This window comes from Cygnus olor, chromosome 1 (assembly GCF_009769625.2).
Source record: "Cygnus olor isolate bCygOlo1 chromosome 1, bCygOlo1.pri.v2, whole genome shotgun sequence".
Lineage (NCBI taxonomy): Eukaryota > Metazoa > Chordata > Aves > Anseriformes > Anatidae > Cygnus > Cygnus olor.
Genome location: NC_049169.1, coordinates 59,668,353 through 59,692,206, shown reverse-complemented (window position 1 = coordinate 59,692,206; position 23,854 = coordinate 59,668,353). Strand labels below are relative to the sequence as shown.

Genomic DNA, 23,854 nt, shown 5'->3' with positions numbered 1-23,854 from the left:
TATAAAAGCAGGGCCACCTAGAAACCGTTTCCTAGGACTGTGTCCAGACTCCTTTTGAGCCCCAAGGAGGGAAATTTCTTCCTCCCAAGGAGAGAGATTTAATAGCCTTTTGGGACAACCTGTGCCAGAACTCAGTGACCCTCACAGTAAAGTCTTTCCTGATGATCAGATGGACCCTCCTGTGTTTGTGCCTGTTACATCTTCTCCTGTCAGTGGGGCACTACTGCAAGGAGCCTGGCTGTCATCCTTGCACCCCCTGTTCAGGTGTTTGTACTTATTGACAGGTTCCCTGCTGAGCCTTCTCTTCTCCAGGCCCTGGCGCTCTCAGCCCCTCTTCAGAGGACAGGTGCCTTGATTGTCTTTGTGGCTTGTCACTGGACTCTCTTCAATATGTCAGTGTGCCTCTTGTACTGAGGACTACCCTCTAAAACATTGTGCAGTCCCAAACAATTAGCTGTGCAAGCTATACCGGCTTTTCTAAGCCTGGGATCTTGGCCTGGAAGTTCATTGCCTTTGTTTCTGCCAGACTTCAATGACACAGCTATCAGATGCTTATGTCTCTATATATCCTCTTATATGGATGAGTTTCTAAATCTGTGTGCAGCCCTATCAACATTCACTGGAATAGGAAACCCATTCAAAATGTTGCTTTATATTGCTTAATGTGCTTTACAGGCTACAGTTTGGGAGCCTCCCTCTTGGAAGAGAGCACATGCAAGCACTAAAGGCTCAGTGTAGGGTTGGAGACTGCAAGATTGCAGAATCTTGTAAATCAGGAAGAGTGCCAGGCAGGAATACTGCAGTCTAGGAGTATGCCTGAAAAACTAGAATTAGAGACAACACCGGGATGCTGGTTAAACACAGCAGTCTTGAAAGCATATGTTCTAAAAGTGGTTAGTGGCCATTAATTTAGGGAAGGTAGGAAAGAACATAATATTGCTGGAATACACATCGTCTTCTATGTGTTTTTTTAACAACTTTATGGCAAAATAGAAACTGCTTTGCTATGTAGTTAGTCCTAGAAAGCTCACAATACCTACAAAATACTAAAAAGGTGTCTTTAGGCATGAAATGCTGCTACTGGACTTCAAACATGCTAAAATAAGAATCCAAGGAGACTTAATGTGCTACATTATTAAGAAGTACAGGAAGTGAAGATGCTTTATAACATTTTGTTTCTATGCCTATGAAACACAATACTTGCAATGTCTATCATGGAATGAAAGTCCAGAACTTCTTGAACTTCCTTTAGATATTAGTCAGCTGGCACATGCTTGTTGGAAACATCACACACTTATTTTTTTCATTTAACATCAGACTCGTGACAATTGACTGTGTAAGTAATAGAATACACTGCCACAGTGAGCACCTGATCATGAGGTTAATATCTGGAGTGCAATTTTACTTTGATTGCAAATATTTTTGCAGCACTAATATAAACTTTGCTAATCTCTGTATGTCCTCTGTCTTGCAAGGAATGGCTTTGGTTTACTAGATACCATACTGAAGTTCTACTTTGTTTTGAAACAAATTCTTCCACAAGTACCAAGCTAAAATGAGACTTTTTTTTCTCTGACCAACTTCTAATCTCTTTGAATTGTGTTTATAATATTATTATATATTTAACTTTTGGAGGGGCTGAAGTGGAAAGAGTGCATATCATAGAATGGTTTGGGTTGGAAGAGACCTTAAAGGCCATTTATTTCCAACTTCCCCCTGCAGCAGGCAGGGATACCTCCCACCAGCCCAGTTGCCCAAAGCCCCATGCAACCCGGTCTTGAACATTTCCTGGGATGGGGCATCCACAGCTTCTCTGGACAGCCTGTTCCAGTGCCTCACCGCCCTCACAGCAAAGAATGTCTTCCTAAGGTCTAATCTAAATTGACACTCTTTTGGTGTAAAGCCATTCCCCCTTGTCTTATCCCTACATTTCTTGATAAAGAGTTCCTCCCCAGCTTTGCTGTAGGACCCCTTAAGGTCTCTGTGGAGCCTTCTCTTCTGAACAGTCCCAACTCCTACAGCCTGTCTTTGTAGGAGAGGTGCTCCAGCCCCTTGATTGTCTTTGTGGCCTTCCTCTGGACTCATTCTAATAGGTCTATGCCCTTCTTGTGATGGGGGGGGCCCCCAGATGAGTAGTAGAAGTCTTTGCTATGTGTTATGACTGTAATTCTTTGTGAATGTAGTTTTGCTTAAAGGGATTGAACTTATTTTATGGCTTTCTTAGTATTGCAGTTTTTAACCATTGACAATACTCATCTCCTTTAAATAAGAGATCCTATAAGTAGTGTTATACTGTACCCAAGTGCAGCATTACCTAAACTCTCCCATCTTCTTGCTGACAATGAAGGTTGTAGGCTGCAATCCAGTTAACGCATCATTCAGTTTTACTCAAATAAGAGGGATGTGTCACTTATTCTTTTTGATTTAAAACTGAATTCCAGCCCTATTTGTTCCTGCCTTCTGTGACTCTTACCTTTTTGCTTTTCGCTTGTGCCCTGCTGTTGTTCTTGTAACCCCCGACTATGCCACCTTTACTAACAACTTTGGCCCTTTAGTTTTCCACTTTATAAATAAGATTGTATGTAGTCCATAATGCTATGTTTAGTCTCTTTTATTTTTAGTCTCTTCTGATCTTCCATCTAAAGACTTAATAGAAAGCATTTTCTACATTTTCCCTTTTGGTTTCTGCATAATAAAACTGCAAGCTATTGCTTTACAGTTACGTGTTTGCTCATCTCAGAAGTGCTTAGGGATCATTATTTGATGCACCCCTATATATAAATGCATTTATAGCAGATGCCCTTATTTTGATGTAAATCCTTTTTTTTGGGGGGGGTAGGGGGGGATATAACTGATAGGTAAATCAAATGTGATTTTAGTCCTTTCTGTTGATGTATTTTCTGTTTCTGTCTATCAAAGGTCAATGGAGTGCTCTTCTCTCAAGAGTAGGAAAGGGGAAGGGACTGCAGCTGTGAATCAGCCTCTTACATTACTCAGATACATCTGAATTTTATTTTTTGCTTAGAATAGGGAATGATTCTTCAGTTGCTGGTAATGTGCTGGTAGTTATTGTGCTACCCACGTTTTGTCATTTTTTGCCCACTTTATTTGCACTTTAACTCTAATTGCTATTAAATCTTATAATTGACTGCCAAGTTGTAATTCTCTTTCATGGGGGGGGGGGGGGGGGGGAAGGGGTGAAGGGAAGGGGGCAGATGGGTGCATGGGAATGTAATCTAATCATTCTGTAAGGGAGTGTGGGCCCAAAGGTGGGTATAAGATAGTGTCATATAGTTGATGTTATTTATGATACTAGTAAGGGATATAAGGATATAATTAGGTGTGTGTTGCTTTAATGCATTTGTTAGATCTATGTAGCAATGCTATCAACATTATAGTAAACTATTAACATGGGAGGGGGGGGAAAAACACTCAGTTTTGTCTGGAGATGGCATATGTTTTCCCAGATCACTGCTTGAGGCATGTTAATATTATTTACTGCTTTTGGAAGGTAAATGCCTGCTGTGATGAACACTATTTCTGCAAATAATTAACTGTATTTATGCTGTAGTCCTGTGAAAATCAATTTCTTATGAGTAAAGTTCAAAATATATGCCTGGCATTTTAAAGAAGAGGATAAAGGACTTTATATTCCAAAAAGTCAGCTCTAAGATCAAAGCACTGGAAGAACTTCAATTATAAGTAATACTTTGTTCATTACAAATGCAAATATTTAGTTTATATTTTTTTCTGTAAGATATATATATATATATTTATTTATATATATCTTGTTTTAAAGTAACTTTTAAAGCTATGCTGAACATAAAACATTGTTTTTTCTGTCCTATTAGCACCACGGAGATTTCATGGTATCACTTAATCATGTGATGGAAACTTGGAAATATTTGTTACACGACAAACTAGGATTATCACATGAAAACATGGAAGAACCAGAAAACTATGTTGATGTTAAAAAAGCCTATGATACCTTCTTAGCAAGCAGCAATATGTTAGATATCATAGATATATGTCAGAAGTGCTATGCTCTTGCACTTCTATCTGAAGAGGAAAGCATAGCCCCTGTAAGTATTTTGTTTGCTTGGTCTCTGTTTTACCATATTTCTGATTCCAGTTATGGATTTACAGTGCTTCTAAAATATATGCAGAAGTCTTGAATTAGTCACAAATGACTTTCCTTTTCTCTGGAGGAACAGATTACTTTAAATTATTAAATCTTTAAGAGATCTTAGATCCATTCAAAAATTACATATTTCAGCTGTCCTGCTTGATGGGTAGATCACAGCTCCACTGAGTATATTGTTCTTTCTCACAAACAGAACTGAAAACTGAATTGTAGAGATTTGATGTGGCTGGATCAGAGCTTAGTGATTAATGCGTCATGGAGTTTTGGATATATGTTGATAGGCAGTCCAAATATTTTTTTCATTTTAAAAATACCATGCTCTTAAACGCAAAAAAAATCTCCATATTCTTCATGTACCTTCATGTTAGATTTTTCCAGAGACCACAAGAGGTTCCACTTCAGCTACTCAGTCAAGCATCTGTTGCAGTTTATTGTGCTTCAGATGTTATAACACTGCATATGAGGCCATGCTCCAGGCTAGAGAAGTTGTAGTACATATTGCACTCTGACTATGAAAATAACACAAATTTGGTTATATATTTTGATCTGATAACAAAGATCAGAATAAGGTGGATACAGTTGGAAGGGACCTGCAAAAATTGAGTCCAAATGTCATACTGTGTACCTGTTTTTCTCACAGTTAGGCAACTTGTCTAGAAGTACCATGAGGGACAAAATCAAAAACCTTGCAAAAATCCAGAAAAACTACATCCACTGCCTTCCCTTTGCCTACTAAGAGGGTGATCTTATCATAGAAGGATATCAAACTAGTGAGATGGGACTTTCCTGAACCCATGTTGGCTGGGTCTGATGGTTGTGTATTAGTAGCAATTAAAATAAGTTTAAAATACAAGCATGCCGCATGATTTTATTTGATTCTGTGCTCTGTAGAGCATGGGAAGATTAAAAGACAAAGGAAACTTATAATGAAAAATTAATAAACATTGGATTTAGCTGCACCTATTTCTAGCTTGTAACAAAAATTACAGAGAGGAGTTCACTGTCTGCTTGCAGGAAGGTAACCTGCATTATTAGAGGAAAAACTAGTCAATAAAGGACAGAATATTTCAATTGCTTGGAAGAACTCTTCCTCCTGAGTCAGGAATAAAGCTGAGTCCATGAAAAAGTAGTCAAATACTAGAACAGGTTGCCCAGAGAGGATGTGGAATCTTGCTTTTAGAGATAAACTTGGCATGGCAAGTCATCACTGAGCAACCTGGTCTAACTTGTACAATTACTTGCTTGAAGCAAGACTAGGTGATCTCAAAAGATCCCTTCTCACCTAAATTGTTGTATGAGTCTATGACAGGTATGCTTGTAACAAACTTGCCTACTTAAGTTTAGGGAATCTGCACTCAAACACTTCTATAAAAGACATAAAGGAGGACTGAAGTTTAGGAAGCTGTAATTGCTTTTTTTGTATTTGTTGCTACTTTTGTGGGGAAGGTAGAAAACTTTGGAAGATTGAGTTCTTTATAATTATGGCATAGTGTTAACTTTTTTTAAAAAAAAAAAAAAGCAGCTGCTTTTAGGGCAGTAACTGTAAAAGTTCTTCTGAGTTAATTTGAATCTTACATGTCATTTTTCTCTTAAAACAGTTGTATTTCTAAAGACTAAAGAAAAAGTAGCTTTTGGGGTTCAAAACATTAGCAAACTGGAGAAAATTGTAGTTTTACTTGGTCTTAGTACTACTTCTGTGTTTCAGTCATCTTTGTATTTAAATTAATTCAATTCTTTTTATTAAAGGTTCAACTGCTGGAATTTATTTCTGGCATAATGAATGTACCAGAAAATAGTGGTTGTGTGCCTTCTACTCCTGCAGCAGTCAATAGACAGGACCAGAGCAATGCAAAGGTAAAAAAATAAAATCTTTTTTAATGCTTTTTAGATACGGGAAATTTAATGGAAGATGAAATACAAGTTTCCTTTTCCAGCTATTGCTATTAAGATATTACTGGTTTAAAAAAAGTATATTCAAACTCTGTATCTCTTTGGTATATTATGAGTGTGTGCATGGGGCAAGTGCACAAATTTATTCTCTGGAAGACAGTCCTTTTATGGCAGGTATTTGATGTAGATTTAATCTGCCTTTAAACAATAGGGAATACATATTTTCTGCAAGTATATTATCATTCAAACATTGTCTTGACTGAGAGTTAAAGGATTTGCCTGATGCTGCAATGTGAAATGGTAAGAGATATAAACTTAGGTTTAACTTTTAAACTTATGTAATGTTTATTTACTTGCAGAAGAAATTTGAGTAGCGACTGTAGTGGTAGCTGTAGAAATGCAAACAATGCTGATCTGTTGCAGTAGACAACTGAGGACTTTGGGAGGGGGATACTGGATTCAACCACCTAAACAGAATCGGTATAGCAGTGCTTAGAATGCTGAAGCTTCAGTTATTTCCAAGCTTGCTTTCCTCATAAGTGTCAATTTCAATACAATATTTGGGTACAACTCAAAATAGTTCCCAACAAGTGAGCAAGCATCTTCCCAGCAATCTGACATCAGGATAACAGAATGTTTCAGTAAAATGCACTTAGGTGCTTTTCTCTTTGTTACTAAGGTTATGCCCTAGATAGCACTTCTACCACTAGGCTTGCTTGGTGCTCTGACCGTGACATGTATAGTAAAAATATTCTTGGCCCCTTTTTCTTTTTGTTGACTGCTTACATTTGTCTTATTTCCTGTTGAATAAGAAGAAATGCCATAGCTATGAAAGGTTTATATCTTTCCTTCTATTAATGGCCTTTTTTGTCTTTGCTTTCTTTGCTTATGACAAAACTATAAATTCTTGAATTCTGAGAGTTGTTCTTATAGGATCCTGAACAGTGCTGCAATATAAGTAATTATAATTTTATATTTTTGGATAAGAGGGTAGAGCTGGGTTGCAATTTAATATAAACTCAAACTTCAATCAGTGGGACTTCTGTTATCGAAATCCCAGGGAGCCAACCAAGGGAAAAATTAGTGGATCCGAGGTGGAGCTGGTGAGGTGTTGAAAGTCCTTAGCTTATTTAAAGTTAATGTAAAATCATTGTGGTTTAATGGTGTTACTATTTTGCCTTGGGATGTAAAAGGAATATTTGTGGAGAGATTGAGTTGAAATAGATAGCCAACTTTAATAGCTAGAGATACAGCTCTCAAATATATTTTGAATACTCAAGTACAGTACATGTAGTTGTACCTCGAGTACTGTGTGCAGTTTTGGGCACCATAGTATAAGACACGAAACTATTATAGAGCCTCCAAAGGAAGGCTACAAAGATGGGGAAAGGTCTAGAGGGCAAGACACATAAGGAGTGGCCGAGGTCCCTTGGTTTGTTCAGCCCAGAGCAGAGGAGGCTGAGGGGAGGCCTCATGGCGGCCTGCAGCTCCCTCACGAGGGGAGCGGAGGGGCAGGCACTGAGCTCTGCTCTCTAGGGACAGCGACAGGACCTGAGGGAGCAGCATGGGGCTGCAACAGGGGAGGGTCAGGCTGGGTGTTAGGAAAAGGTTCTTCACCCAGAGGGTGGTCAGGCACTGGGACAGGCTCCCCAGGGCAGTGATCACGGCACCGAGCCTACTGAGTACCATTGTTTGGACAACGCACTCAGACATATAGTCTGAATTTTGGGTGGTTCTGTGTGGAGCCAGGATTTGGACTCTATGATCCTTGTGGGTCCCTTCAACTTTGGATATTTTGTGATGCTAATTTTAACATATTAATCATGCTTGCCTTTGTCAATGCTTCCATAATTGCCATACATGAAGTAATATTTTGAAATCATGTAAGGTAAGATTCTTACTTTTCCAAAGTCTTATTAGTACATACGTAATTAGATTTTAAAGATTAGAATGTAATTTAGTAGTAAGATGACCAGTTAATGTTGATGCTTTCTTATACAGGTGATGTTCGTGGCAAAGAAGTGTGTTTATTCATATTTAAGCCTGGTGGTGAATTCTAAGGATGATCTGGCATTGGCTCATATTCTAAATGTTCCTGACAGAGGACTTGGTAGAGAAGCCTTTACTAAACTAAAACATGCCTCACAGGAGAGAAAAATGTCCATTTTCCTGGTATGTGTGTCCAATGAAACTTGCTGTAGATCAGAGATAACGAAATAGTTCTATAAACATGAAATGTTGTATTAGTGTCATACGCACGACTGACACTTGCAAGCCAAGATGAATACCACCATAAATATAGTTTCTAGACTTAAAACAAACAACAACAAAAAAATGTGACAGATCCAGCCTGAAGAAAGGGATGCTTGCTTGATTGTGAGATCTAAAGACACAGAAAAATGTGTGCATGTGTACCTCTAGAGCACTAAAGTGTGGCATTTCAAAAACAGGAATCAGGACTGTTAAAAAGAATCCATTAACAGTGCATTACAATGCATTTTACCTTTTTGTTTAAAATGTTGGAAGTACTTCGGCTAAATGTTTAAAAAAACAAACAGCACTTGTGCACTTTTAGATTCAGTTTAACTCAAGTTTTAAAGTATTTCTTTGCACAAAATCCCTTTTGTAGAGCCATCTAATGATAAAAATCCTGCCTTTGACATGTACTTGAGAACAGACTCCAAAATTTGGAGTAGCCGTATTGCAGCTTCTTCAGCTTTGGCAGAATTTTTGCAGGGTAATGCTTGTCAGTTGCCTATAGCTTGATCAGTCTTGAAATATTCTCCAAGATGTGATTGATATGGGGCATTCCTGTTTATTCCTGTCATTCTCAAAGGCACAGAGCTGGAGGAAAAAGAGGTATGCCCCCTTGCATAAGAACATAAAAAGCTATAGCATCAATTATGGTACTCAGAATAGTTATAGCCACCACAGCGCCATCTCAAAAATAGTTATAATAAGATGAGTAAGAATTCTTTCTCCAGAGAACCACTGTGGTCCCTCATATTTGAAATAATCAATTTTTGCATACACAGTGCAGACAACGGTAGACCGAGGAAAAACAGTATGTAACAGTCACTGAAGCAGCTGCAGTCTCAGATTTTATGGTTGAAAAATATGGAAAACTTGTGAAATCTCAGTTCCAGGATTAATTATCTTAGCTCCTAATACTCTGTTAAAATTGTATATAAAAAAGTTGTTTGGACTGGATTTGTTGCCTCTTCCTCACACTTGCCAGAGGGGAAACTTTTCTACTGTATAAAGAAGTCATCTTTTCTGGCATCTATGTCTTGTAGAAGTCCTGCAAAGCCAGAATATTTTCCATTGGGAAAGCAAGGTCCTATGAACCATACTTTATCCACAAGAAGTCTTTAGTGCAAAAGCAGGAATAGTGGCAGGTTTAATTTCTTTGCTAGAGTAATTCCAGTTGTATTTGTTACAGTACCAAGAGTTTTATGATTTAGCTGTGTAGTCTGAAATTAAATTTAATATGTAGAATCAGTATTATGGCATCAGTCAGTTGTAATTGGTTTCTTATCTCTAACTTTTATGGAGAAATGCGAAGCTGTTTATTTTGACCATTGCCTTAAAATTTGAGGGGTCATGATAAAAAGTGTACTGCTTTGAGGCCATCTCTTATTTTCAATGTCTCTATTGTATACTAGATATATGGAAACTTCCAGAACTGAGTATCTGATGCTAGGACCTTTTAATGGTCACGTTTTTTCAGCTTTGAGTACTCATAGTTTTTATTTGTACCTCTGAAAATATATATGCTACTGGAATCAATTTTTACTTGCTTATATTAAATGTTCATAGGCTCTTAGGCCATAGACAAGGCTCTGAATGTTTGAGTATTTTTTTGATGTCAGCACAAGCATTTAAAGAGCAACAACAACAAAAAATTATACTCTATTAATAAAGCTTTTACTAAGCTGTCAAAAGGCCAATGTAAACATCAAATTAGTTGGGTCACTTTTGGCTTGTGGATTTTTATACTGCTGCACTATTTAAGCATTGATCTTGCAAATATGTATAGTGAGATGTAAAAAGCTTGCTATTAAAATGTATTCTATTGATTTTGGTTTATTTCTGCTATTATCTAGCTGTTTACACTGCTTGCAAATCTGTAGGAGATGATCACTTCAACATACATACATACATTTTGGATATGCCTACATTTTTTCAATATTATTAAAATATTTCTCCTAATAGATGGCAACATCTTTTATCCGAACTGTAGAACTTGGAGGAAAAGGCTGTGCAGCTTCATTATTTGATCCCTTAAGAGTCCATTTAAAGGGACTTTCAAACTTTGTTAACTTTATTGACAAGCTAGAAGAAATTCTTGGTGAAGTCTTGGATCCAAGGTAATAGAATTCCTTGTCTTTCTGTCTTGTTGAGCACCTTTTATTTTTCTTGTGTGTGTGTCTTGAGGGGGAGGAATGAAAGAAGATCTAATCATTTACTTATTTCAGAGTAAGTGTCTAAACTTTAAACATTTTTCTAAAAAGAAAACTTATATTTGAAAAGCAAGTGGGGTAAGCTTTTAGATTTTGAGGGTATTCTTTGTATTAAATTTTTATCATACCAACACATGTATATGTATTTGAATAGTTCCTTAATCGTAAATGAATTAGAAAAATTTTAAATCTTGTGGGTCTGAATACATACTGTTGTTTTTATTTTTCTTGCTCATTTATTACTTCCATTTTGTTACCTCACTGTATTTATTCTTGTATAAAAAACTCTTCATTGCCACTCCTTTCTTCGGTATTAAGAACCGATAAATAATATTGGTTATTTAGCCTTTCTGTTCTCTTATTTTTAACCACATACGCCAATTGTAAGAACTATTTCTTAGGGAGGCTCTTGTAAAGTTCCTGGTTTTGGATGTTTCTGAAGACCTGAAGCTAGTCTGCCCAAGAAGAGTTATAAATGTGAGATAAATTACATGCAAGTGTTAGTATGACATAATTTGAATTGGTAAGTGCTGACTTTAGGACAAAAAAAAAGAATAGTTTTAAGTACTATAGAAGTTAGCTACTCTTTCATTTATAATAAGTAATTTTTCTAAACAGAATTTTAGCCAATTACCTGTAATAGTTATGTACTAAGGAATTTTTTTGGTTAAATCGAGTCTAATCCATGCAGCCATGAAAGCAATGTTATAAGCAAACCATAAGCATTATTACAAAGATACTTCCAACATCAATGGAATCTGAACAGTAGTTTCATTGTTTTCAGTTTTTGTTTTAATTTTTAATGCTGCTACTTGTTTCTTTCATTTGAACATCTTGAATGCCAGAGACATGCTGTCTGTGGCGATCGTTAAAGAAAACCTCCCAGTCAACTTCTATTGTATGCTTTTTTCTATGTTTAAATCATGTCTGGCACTATACATTCATAAAAATGAAAAAAAAAAAAAAAAAGCACTTGTGCACCAACTTATCTTTTAGGGTGGAAAGACCACTTTTGCAGGTATGTGTGACTCAGCGAAGTGTAACATAAAATGCTACATCTTGTTAATTACCCGTCCGTTTAAAGCATGTAAGAAAAATTAAAGTAGCTGGAAAAATTGCAATGTAACTGGAAGAATTCTCTAGAGCTTAGTAATTATTTTCTAATCCCTGTTGCTGTACCTGTTGTCCTTTTCTTCATCATTCTAGTTCCTATTTTCATTCCATATAGATGGTATGATAATATCTTTCACTTTAGGATATAAGTTTTGTAAATAGAAAATTCGATCATGTTCAGTAGATTGCATGTATATGTGTAGGTGTCATTGTTTGTGTCACTGACCAAGAATAAAAGCAAGCTGTACTGTATATTTCCTGTTCTTGTACTCCTCATGGGGTTTATAACAACAAGATGTAAAATACTACTATTGTGTTTGTTTCTATATTTATGTAGTAGCTAAGTGGTTATAGAAATATACCAATTGGTTGGCTGTCCTCAAAAGAATCTTCATTAGTCTGCTGAAGTCCTCAAAAACCGTACGGATTGCAACGTTGGTGAACAAAAAGAAACCATTCAATTTTCCTTAAGTTTTCAGTAAGCCATGTGAGTGGGGACAGCCTGTATGTCCTGCCTGTGATTTTTACAGTTGTTATGAATTCTAGAAGTAATTCTGCAAAAGAAATTCCTCTACTTCTCTTACTACTGCAGTCTGAAGAGCAGAGAAAAAAGCAACAGTGCACCAAGTTTTTAGTTGCTTAATCTTTAGAAGCCAGCTTAGAAATCTGAGAGCAAACTGGGCTATCTGTCTGTGACATTGCTGTTTCTCTGCTGTAAATGTTAGCCAAGCTACAAAATCAGGTCTTAGTATTTTCTATGCTACAAGAAACATGCAGTATTTTTGGCTGTTTACTTAATAATTTGAAGTCTGTTACTTCACTGTTTGAGCTTGAAGTGGAAACCCTATGAAACTTCTGTAAAATACAGAGTAGCCAAATAAATGCTGAGTTGATTGTGGAACACAATCTGTCAAAAAGATTTCCTTAATCTGCTTGAGTCATGTTCTTTTTTCTTTTAAAACCTAGAAACTTAGTTCAGAGTGTTGGACATTGTTGGGATGTGCTTAAGAATATTTTGAACATAATAGATATGGTGCAACCAATTGTCTGCTAGTCTATGGAGAACAACAAATGTTCTCATGCTCAAGTCTTTCATCTAAGAAAGAAAATGAACAGTAGATGATATGAAAGCTGTAGAATAGGGGAAATCTAATGAAACTGATTTGATTCAAGTGTGGCACAAAGTTTAAGCAGACCTGATAGCCGGAGAAATGCAAAGATATAATGAATTTCAGTAGTTTTGAGGAGTGTGCAATGAGCAGAACAAGCATTCTTATAAATCTGTGGCATGTTGAAACAGTTGAAGTTTGCCTCTCCTCATTCTCCAGTTGTGTAAGATTAGAAGAAATTATGAATACTTCAAAAATCAGTAGCATGAACAGTCCTTAAAGTTTGGGGTTGCTCTAAAACTTGTAACCCTAAAACTATTTACAGATGCTGTACATAGACTTGGGCAACGTTCACAAAGTATACTATGCAAGCTCTCCACTTACATTTCTTGTCAAGAGACAAGAACAAGTATCAAAGTTGCGTTTCGAATTGGATGATCATTTTACACCTGGTGATCTTGAGCCTCATTTATGGTGGTATAAACAAAAGACTGCAGTACTCATCCATCGTTCTGGAAATCCTTTTCTTTTAGACCAATGCTTCTTGCATCCAGAAAGAACTTTCTCTATTTCTGGAATGACATTTTTCAAGTTCATAAAAGCTGTGTGTGACTTATGCTTTTCCATGACTCAGTTTAGTTTTATTGGTTACTGTGACTTTTGCTTCATATGCATGTTATGCATGTGTGTCTATATAAATATATATACTTTAAAATATATATACTGGTTTTGTAGAGTAGCAAAGTTGGTAGACAGGCAGTAGAGTTTTCTTCTTGAATCGGGCCCTGACTTCGTTGTAAAAGTACTGACCACTAGGTGACACTATTGCACAGCTCACAGTAGTAGTAGTTTAAGCCTAATAGCTGCATTAAGTGTTCCATTCAACACCTTTGAGTGAGCGTGATACTTTGTTTTGGGGCCTGAACCGAAGACCCTCTCCAGTCTTCTACAGTCGATTTTAGAAGTTATACAACTTGACTTGATCATGCTTTTGAATTAGTGCATTGAGCCCTCTGCTAGTAGGGAAAATGCAATTACTCAAGTTGCTTTTGTGAAGCTGTGATTGCAGCTGGAGATACAGTAGTATTTTAGGATAGAAAGCATATGAGACTTGATCTGATCTTGTTCTGAATGTTTGGATTAATTGGTTAGCATTCACGCAGCCCTGGAGTTGTGTTCTAAAGTTGCTGGAAAACCGTGCAAGCATGTGCAAAGCAGTGTCTATAAGACTCTTTAAACTTAAGATCATAAAATAATTCAGGTTGGAAGGAACATCAGGAAGTTTTTGATCCAACATCCTGCTAAAAGCAGAGTCAATTATGAGGTCAGCCTAGGATAATCAAGGCGTTAACAAGTCAGGCTTTGAAAATGTCCAAAGACAGACACTGCAGCATCTTTCTTGGCAACCTGTTCCACTACTTGAATGTCCTCGTGGTGACTCTCTTCTTCCCTGAAACCAGTTGGGACCTGTCTTGTTCCAGTTTGTGCCTGTTGTCTCTTTTCTGTCTGCTAAGAGCCAACATGAAGAGCCTGGCTCCATCTTCTTGATTACTTTCTTGTAGGTATCAGAAGGCTATTAGTAGATTCCCCTGAAGCCTTTTCTTCTCCAGACTGAACAAGCTGTTCCCTTAGCTTCTCCTCACAGGGCATGTCTCCCTGACCATCTTGGCAGCTCTCTGCTGAACTTACTCCAGTTTATCAATGCCTTTCCTGGACTGGGGGGCCAAAAACTGGATGCAGTATTCTAAATTCGGTCCAATAAGTGCTGATTAGAGAAGGATAATCACATTCTTCAGACTACTGGCTACGCTACTGTTGATGCAGCCAAGGATACTGTTGGCCTTCTTTGCTGCCAAGGCACACTCCTGGCTTGTTTAGCTTCTTGAACATGCACCAAGACTCCCAACTTCTTTTCCACAGGGCTGCTGCTCAGCTAGTATCATTGCAAGGACTTATTCCTTTACATGACTTTGTATTTCCTGTTTTGTATTTTGTATGGTTCCTTCCTGTCACCCCTTTCTTCTAGTCTACCTAGGTATATCTGCATGGCAGCACTACCCTCAAGCATGTTGACTGTTCCACCCAATTTGGTGTCATCTGCAAACTTGATGAGCATATAGTTTATCACCACCTCCAGGCCACTGACATATATATAAGTACGTATATTTTTAAATAAAAAAGCAGGTTCTGGGATAGGCCCCTATGGTGTTCCACAGAATGATGTGTTGACTACTGCTCTCAGTCTAATCATCCAAACAGTTTTTTTACTCATCTAATCTGTTCATTCGGACATTAACTTCCAAACTTGTTTATCTATTCAGTCCGCAATATCCGAAGTTGCATGTGACAGTACTGGCTGACAGTGAAAGCCTTCCTGTAGACAAAGGAAGAATGGTGAATGGCATTTATCTTGTCTGTAAAGCCAGTAATTTTATAACTGGGAGCAAGCAGATTTGAAATCCTTGCCTGTACTTACCAATCACCACCTTTTCCTTCATGTATTCAGAAATGATTTCCAAGAAGACTTGCTCCATGATTTATACCAGGACTACAGTGAGCATGATGAAGCTGTGGTTCCCCAAATTGCCTTTTTTTTCTTTCTGGAAGAACCTTTTCCTAACACCCAGCCTGACCCTCCCCTGTCCCAGCTCCATGCCATTCCCTCAGGTCCTGGTGCTGCCCCTAGAGAGCAGAGCTCAAGCACCTGCCCCTCTGCTCCCCTCGTGAGGGAGCTGCAGGCCGCCATGAGGCCTCCCCTCAGCCTCCTCTGCTCTGGGCTGAACAAACCAAGTGGCTTCAGCTGTTCCTTATGTGTCTTGTTCTATAGACCCTTCCCCATCTTTGTAGCCTTCCTTTTTGACACTCTCTAACAGTTGTATGACTTTCTTACATTATGGTGCCCAAAACTGCACACTGTACAGTGAACATGAGGCTGCATCAGTGCAGAGTAGAGCAGCAAATCACTTCCCTTGACCAGCTAGCAGTGCTGTGCCTGATGCACCTCAGGATGTGCTGGGCCCTCCTGGCTGCCAGGGCACACTGCTGACTCATGTTCAACTTGCCATTGACCAGAGCCCCCAGATTCCTTTCTGCAGAGCTGCTCTCCAGCCTCTCGTCCACTCGCCTGTACATATATCCAGGCTTGCCCCTTGCCACATGCAGAATACGACACTTGCTCTTGTTAAACTTCATATTGTTGGTGATTGCTCAGCCCTCTAATTTGTCAAGATCTATCTGCAAGGCCTCTCTACCCTTGACAGTGCCAACTGTTCCCCTAATTTAGTGTCATCTAAAACAAACAAACAAAACTGCATTTTTTTTTCAGGTGTTTTTTTAATAACTCCCAGAATAATCTTCTCCATAACTTTACCAGACTCTGAAGTGAGTCTGACAAGCCTGTAATTACCAGGGTCGTCCTTCTAACCCTTCTTGAAAATTGGCACATTTGCCAACCTCTAGTTGACCATTGATAAATAATTGAGAAAGGTCGTGCAATGACATCAGCCAGCTTTCTGAGTATCCTGGGATGAATCCAGTTGGACCCCTTAAAATTACAAACATCAGGTAGAGCAGTAAATATCGTGCAAGTTTGGGATTGGTTGGGAGTCTATTGTTACCACAGTCGTGGTCTTCCATCTCAGGGCCCCACGGGTTCCAGAGCCCATCATTGATGTTGAAGACGGGCATTAAATGTCTTTGCTTTGTCTATCTGCCTATTTGTAAGGTGACCATCCTCATCAAGTAATGGATCAATGTTATCTCTGATCCTCTTTTTGCTGTTAACGTACTTTAAAAAGCCCTTTTTACTGCCCCTCACAGTACTGGCCACCCTTAATTCTAATTGAGCTTTGGTTACACAAATTTTCTCCCTACAATGACAAACAGCATCTCTGTAGTCCTCCCATGTTGCTTGACCTCTCTTCCAGTGGCCACTTTCTTTTTCCAAATATGCTCCAGAAGATCCCTGCTTAGCCAAGCTGACCATCTGCCTGCTTGACTTCTGCCGTTTTTGGATTGCCTGTTCCTGTGCTCTTAAGGGGTGGTACTTAAAAAGTGACCAGCACTGATGGTCCTTCAAAAGCAGTTTCCCAGGGGACCTTACCAACTATTTCCCTGAGCAGCCTGAAGTTTGCTCTCCCCATATCCAGGGCTGAAGTTTTGGTGGCAGTTTTCCTCCCATCACCAAAGATTTTAAACTCGACTACTTCATGGTCACTATGGCCAAGACAGCCACCAATCACCACTTCACCCCCGAGACCCTCTCTCCTTACAAACAAATCTAGGAGGGCACCTTTTCTAGTCGACTTTCTTAGTACCTGTACCAAGAAGTTACAATCAAGGTGTTTTAGGAATCTCCTGGACCTTTTTGTACCAGCTATGTGGTATTCCCAGTTTACATTTGGCAAGTTGACGTCACCCATAAGGACAAAGGCTGCTGATCAAAAGGTCTCTCTTAATTCCTTAAAAAATAATTTATTGGTGTTGTCATCCTGGCTGGGTGGCCTATGGTAGACTCCCACAATAACATCTGCTTCTTTTGCTTTTTCCTTAATCCTTACTCAGAGGCTCTCAACCATGTTAATGACAGCTGCAAGCTCCATACAGTCTAGCTCCTGCATTACAGTGCCACCCCCCTGCCTTGCCTGCTCTGTTCATCCTTTCTAAAGAGCCTGTAACCATCCATTGTAACACATCAGTCACAGGACTCTTCCCACCAGTTTTTGCATATGCCAGTGATGTAGCTCTGGGACTGAGCCAAGGCTTCTAGTTCCTCTTACTTGTTCTTCGTGCTGTGTATGTTGTTGTAGAAACACTTCAAATGTGCTTCGTTGTCCCCAGCACCTCGTAGAGCAGACTGAAGGATCTCACTAGCATGCAGTCCCTCAGATTTTGGCATGCCATTTCATAGCTTATCACTGGCAAGCTGGGTTTTATCCCTTTCCCCCTTCAAATCTCTTTTAAAACTCTATTAATCATCCCCGATAACTTCTGGGCAAAGATCTTTTTCCCTCTGAGAAAGGTGCAACCCATCAGGTGCCAGCAGGCCTGGCATCATTTACATACCGTCCTGTGATCAAGAAACCCAAAATTTTGCTGATGACACCAGCCTCCAAGTCACGTATTGATCAGCTGTGTCTGTCTGTTCCTTTCAAAATTGTTCCCTGCTACTGGAAGGATAGAGGAAAACCCTACCTGTGCCTCAGTCCTTTAATCAATAGCCCTAAGGCCCTGAAGTCCCTTTTGATTGTCCTTGGACCTCTCTTTGCTACTTTTTCACTGGCAACGTGAAAAACCAATAATGGATAATAATCAGAGGGCCATAGCAGGCTAGTGAAGTTCCAATGATGTCTCTTATCTGGGAGGCAGTGGATTTCCCTATGGTTTGGGTCCAATTGGCGTATAGCTAAGGCCTAGGTAGGGTTTTGATACCAGAGATAGGCTGACTTGCCCTAGGTGATCCTTCCAACCCGGATTGACCTTCATCCATGTCATTGTTTGCCCATACATCAAGTTCCAGAGCCTCATACCTGTTGTATGGGCACCTGGGAATGTGAGGTAGGCAAGGAGGGGGTTTGCTTGCCTCACCAAGCAGAAACCTGCTTCGATTCCCCCTGTCTCTTAGGTCCTCTCCTTCTGCTTGGTGGCAAGAGGGTAGGGGATCCTTCATTACTTGTGTTGTCGCTGGCCGATGCGCCTGTCTCAGGGATGGTAGAGTATGATTCTACCAGTTGTTCTCTTCTTCTGACTCCCTGATGTTCCTCAGCCTACCCACCTTCTCCTGAAGCTCTGCCACCAGGCCGAGCAGTTCTACCTGAGCAAACCTCCCTCCTGCAGCCTGAGGCCTGGAGGGCTGCGTGTTCCCTTGGGAGCTCTGTCTGGGTTGCTGTGTTGGTTCCTGTGGCTGGAGAGGCCACAGGAGATGCAGAGGACATAAGGACATAGCTTTCCACCAGGTGGATACCATGAATGGAGCACCCATGTGCGTGGGTTACAACCGCCATTGGAAGTGGCAGAGTGACAGCGCCCACCCGCACAAACTGCTGCTGCCTGCCCTGGTCACTTCGCTCCCTAGGGCTGCCTATTGTATGTGTGGGTGTGGCCACTGCTACTCCTGGCCCCTCCACGCCTCATAAGCTGCTCTCATGAGGGCTGCCAGCTCCTGGAGGGTATCTGTGCTCCCCTAGGGTTTCCCTGGCTCAGGAAACCTCCCTGTACGCTGTGATCTCCTGCTCTGTTGCAGAATGTGCCTGCACTGGAGCTGATTGCCTCGGCGATCTGTCTGCTGTTGTAAAATCTTCTGCTTTTCAGTAAGTCCCATTTTCTTTGTTCAGTGTGTTAATACAAAATTTCAGTAGAAGCTCCTTTAACGTTGCTTGTAAGTCTCAACTCCAGTTGAGCTTTGGCTTTCCTGACACCATCCTTATATACCCAGGTACTGTTTCTAAATTCTTTCTTTGTAACCTGTCCTTATTTCAGCATTCTGTGCAAAGCCTTTTTACACTGGAGCTCTGTCATTGGTTCACTGTTCAGCCACGCTGGTCTACTGATAGTTCTGCATGGTTTCCTAAGTATTGTGATGGACTGTTCCTGTTCTTGTAATACACTGTCTTTAATGAAATATCAGCTTTCCTGAGTGCCTTTGCCTCTCAGCTGTCTCACATGGGAGTCCACATACCAGTTCACCGAGTAAGCTGAAGTCTGCTCCCCTAAAGCAATGCCCTATACTCTGCTGCTAGCCTTCCTCATTACCTTGGCATTTTGAACTCTGCTATGTCATGATTGCTACAGCCAAGGCTGTCATTGATTTTTTGCATCCCTGATCACTTTCTCACTGTTAGTGAATAGTGGACCCAGCTGTGTGTTACTATTGTTGGCCCGTTAGTACCTTCACCCAGAAGTTATCCCAGACACCGTCTAGAAATCCCGACTTCTTGCATCCTACTGTGATGTTCTTCAAGCAGGTGTCCGGGGTGGCATTGAAGTTCCCCACAAAAATCAGGGTCTGTGACATAGAGCCCTCTGAGAGTTGCTTTAAGAATACTTTGCCCATTTTCTAACATTGATTAGTTGATCAGTACCAAAACGACTACAATGTCACTTACTAGTCTCTCTTCTGATACGGATTCACAAGCTCTCAACCAGTCTCTTGTCTGTCCCATGGAAGAGGTCCTCCATTCTTCTGAGCTGCTCCTGCATAAAAAGGGCACTCCCTGACCTTGTCTTTCCTACATGTATTTCTGAAGAGCTTGTATTCATCTTTTGCAGCACTCCAGCTGTCAGTCTCACCAATGAAGTTGTAGTTCTGTAACCACATTTGGAGCTCGTATTCTTCCTAACTTGTTATTCTATGTTTAACTGAATGAATCTCTTTACACTGTATAGAGTATTTGCAAGGTGAAAGACTGAAAACTTGGATGCTCTAAACTTCTTAGTGCCTTAATTTGTAGAACAGTTGAAAATGTATATCTTGGTCTTTAAATCTTTACAGTGAAAGTTACATATATAGTGACCCAAATTAGACTATATCACCATTCTACCATGTTAATAAACATTGTGCTTGTAATTTAATTAAAAATATTATTGCATTGTAAAGCAATAGTAAAACATCAGAAAGGCTTATGTAAGAAAAAAATTTGTAAGAACAAAAATTAGGTTTCAATCGGACTCTTGAAATATTTTCCCTGAAAATTCCTGCCACTTAGTCTAATGTGTTTCAAGATAATTTTGAAGTAAAATGTGCTTTACTCAGGTATTTAACTTCATAATGGAAATACTGATATATTTTGTCTTCTGTAATTCATTTCAACCTAATATTGAGAATGCTTTAGATGTTTTTTTCAAGAAAATAGAAGAAATTGTTTACAAATCAATTCAAATGTTCTTTCAAGGGCAAGTCTGACTCATGCCATCACAGTGGGAGTGTGGTATCTTAAGTGCTCCAATTGTGCAATACTACTATTGGCATTTAATTAAATTGTGATTACTGTAATTTGCTGTCCTTTTCTTTAACTTCATAATTCATGCTGGTGCTGGAGAATACACAGACCATTATGTCCTAGATATAGAAGTTCAAGTATATTCCCGTGATTAAAGTGAAGACATGGAGGCTGTGGTTCTATGGTACTTGTATCAGTACTGGACTTCACTGAAGGAACTTGCTATTATGCCATGATACAGATATTAAACTGTTCATATGTTTCCATGGCCTTCTTCTAATCCAGATTTGCGAAGCAATCTGGCAGCTTCCTGCCCATAATTCCAATCCTGATAACTTTGAGAAAATTGCAGGAAAGTGTGATTACATATAGGGACAACTTAAGTTGGATATCTTGTGGTGGAACAATGGGACTGTAACATGGAGCATGCAGGGCTGCTCATCATAGTCTTATTCTGAGAAGAATACTTGTTTAGTCATTTAGTAGCTACATCACAGGACTTCAGGAACTTCGCTTGGTATGGAGAATACCCCAAATTAATCTTGGTGAGAACAGACACTGAGAGAACACCAACTCTGTTTTTGGCAGTAAATTCTTGAGAAGGTACCAAATGTTTTAGACGGTGACACTTCCTGAGGAAGGGTTGTTTTTAGCTTGGTAGAAGATACTGAAGACAGACATTTTTGGCAATCCAGCAAAAGAGACGGTAGAAACATGGAAAAATACTAAGGAAAAGGATTTTTTTTCTGTGCTTTTTTTTGTGGATGTAATAACCTGCAGAACTCCAAAGGATTTTCACCATAGGTGTAGTTCTGTATGGTTTAAAAAATTAGGTTTTAGGGCATAAATGTTCATTGTTTGAGCTGAAGTTTTTGAAGTATGAGTATTTTGATATACTTCTTACTTTCTTTTAATGTTATTTTTTAAATGTAGGTAAGCTCACTGATAAAAACTTTGTTGTTGAAAATTTGAAATCTACACTAACATGAACTACTTTTTTTTTTTATGACATACTTAGCAAAAATATTGGGTTGGCTTTAAAGGCACAGTTACTACTCTATTAAGGGTATCTATACTTTGTATTGCTTTTTACATTGATTTTCTCCAGCTCTTCTACCCTGGTAGATGAAACTCTAGTTGAAATCTTTTTTTTTTTATATATATATTTTTATTTGAGAATAGAATTAGTTTGCTACTCTCTTCATCTAATTTAAAGTTTAAATATTAGACATCTGTTCAGTTCTTAAATTCTAAAATACCTTCCTAAATCTATAATAAACACAAAGGCTATGATTTTGCCCTCTGCCCCATGATGACTAGGTGTTTGTTTGAAGACACTTTTACCTGCTACATAAGTTAGATAACTACATTTGCCAACTATTTTTTCCTCTGTTAGAGAAGTTGAAATGAAAGAGTAAAAACACTGAACCTAATATAATAGAATTTTGATATATTCTTTCCTGTTCTTGGAATAGGCTTCATGAGTCTGTTCTGCTTTTTATCAGATTTTGAATATTGTCCATATCCTCAACTCTTTTTTTTTTTTTGTATGTTACTTTAGTCTTTTTCTGCAAAAGATATACTTCCATAAAATAAATGGAAGTTTTTCTGCATCATATTAACTTCGCACACTAGTGCCCCAGTTCTGTAAGAAGAGTTCCTGTTGATGTCGTTTAGATGCTAGGTTGGCAGAGAAGCTTGTTTATATGATAATCTCAGTAAGAGCAAAATACCCAAGGCATACAATTAGTTTTTAAATACAATTTAGCTACCTCAACATAAGAAAAGACTGTTTTAAAAAAGAAATTTAGATAGTAGATAGGACTGGGACACGTGATGTAAAGCAAAAGGGCATAAGCAGGCTCAGGATCTGAAAATATTTTTAATAGAAGCAACTAGAGACAGAAGATATGATTTATTCAATTGTACAAATTTTACATTGTAGTCTTTATTTTTAAAACCTCCCTTTAGAAGCACTGATGCAAAGAAAACATTTCTAGCATGTGATTTATTCTTATCTTAATGTAGACATCTGTTTTACTCTGGCTACAGGGCAGGTGTGATGAATCCCACATGAACTGTATGCTCCTCTTTTAGTGCTGGTTCATGCTGATGATAGTAAGCCATTCCTTCTGTCAATTCTTATTAAAACTTAACCATCATAGGTCTTTTATATTAAACTCTGCTGAGAAGCAGGATACTAAAAATGGATAGAATTTAGAAAGTAAGAATTGTCTTAAGAGCCTTGTTCACTTCTTGGATAGTTGTTCTTAAGCAGACCTTCCAAACAGTCACCTTGGCACAGGAGAATTGAGAATGGACGGTGGTCTCCCAGGCTGAGAGCTTGTAGAGAATTGCTGGAAGAAGGAAGGCAGGAGGGAACTTTTTAAGGGAATAAGGAAATATATTAAGTTTTTGTTGTATACTTTCCTCACTGCTGTCAGAAGCTACAGAAGTGTAAGTGTTAATTTATTATTTCTGAAAATATGATCTGGAGCTGTTCATAAGAATGAATCTAATTAATCATTTAGATTACTTTTATAAGTCTTCCTGGTTAAATATTTGATGGTAAGGATCAGCAATGGTCAAAATTAGCCAGCAGGTGACAGTGATCACAGAATCACAAAATAGTTGAGATTGGAAGGGACCTCCAGAGATCATCTGGTCCAACCCCCCTGCTCAAGCAGGGTCACCTAGAGCATGCTACACAAGAGATCAACTAATCTAAAATTAGTTCAAATAATCTAAAATATATGGGAATTTGTTAATTTAAAAAATGTTAACAGAACATTAAGTCTAAAATTAAACACTTAGAGGCTTCCTGTGAAGTCTTAGTTCAGTCACCTGAGATGCATATATTAACATAGTCTTGAATTGTGCGATCACATGCTTTCCCCTCTCTCACTCACCCCTCTGTCCTGACTGTTTTGGGAACAAAATAAAAGAAGAGAATTAGGTGGGACTGTGTAATAGAAGGTAATGGTGTTTTTTGGACACTTTCTTTGTTTGTTTCAACATCTAGAATAATGCAGGCCATCAAAGAAAGGAAGGAATATTTGGGTCTAGCTCCTCTCTGCTGTGGATTTACTGTGCAGTCCTGGACCAGCCATGCTGGTGGTCAATTGAGTCCACTCAGTGGAAGATCACCACTGTATTGTTGGATCCAAGCTTTGTGTCTGAAAATTCCCTGTCAGTCAG

The 23,854-nt window shown here is 38.8% G+C and overlaps 1 protein-coding gene across 3 annotated transcripts in view; it reads left to right on the top strand.

Moving 5' to 3' along the window:
- Positions 1-23,854, top strand: part of LOC121071867 (PARP1 binding protein) — a 52,955-nt gene that overhangs the window by 3,454 nt on the left and 25,647 nt on the right. For all 3 annotated transcript variants that reach the window (XM_040560670.1, XM_040560658.1, XM_040560680.1), the window contains 4 exons: positions 3,852-4,082; positions 5,891-5,998; positions 8,036-8,206; positions 10,250-10,404. In XM_040560670.1, the coding sequence (XP_040416604.1) occupies positions 3,852-4,082; positions 5,891-5,998; positions 8,036-8,206; positions 10,250-10,404 (665 nt within the window). The remainder of the gene's footprint in view (positions 1-3,851; positions 4,083-5,890; positions 5,999-8,035; positions 8,207-10,249; positions 10,405-23,854) is intronic.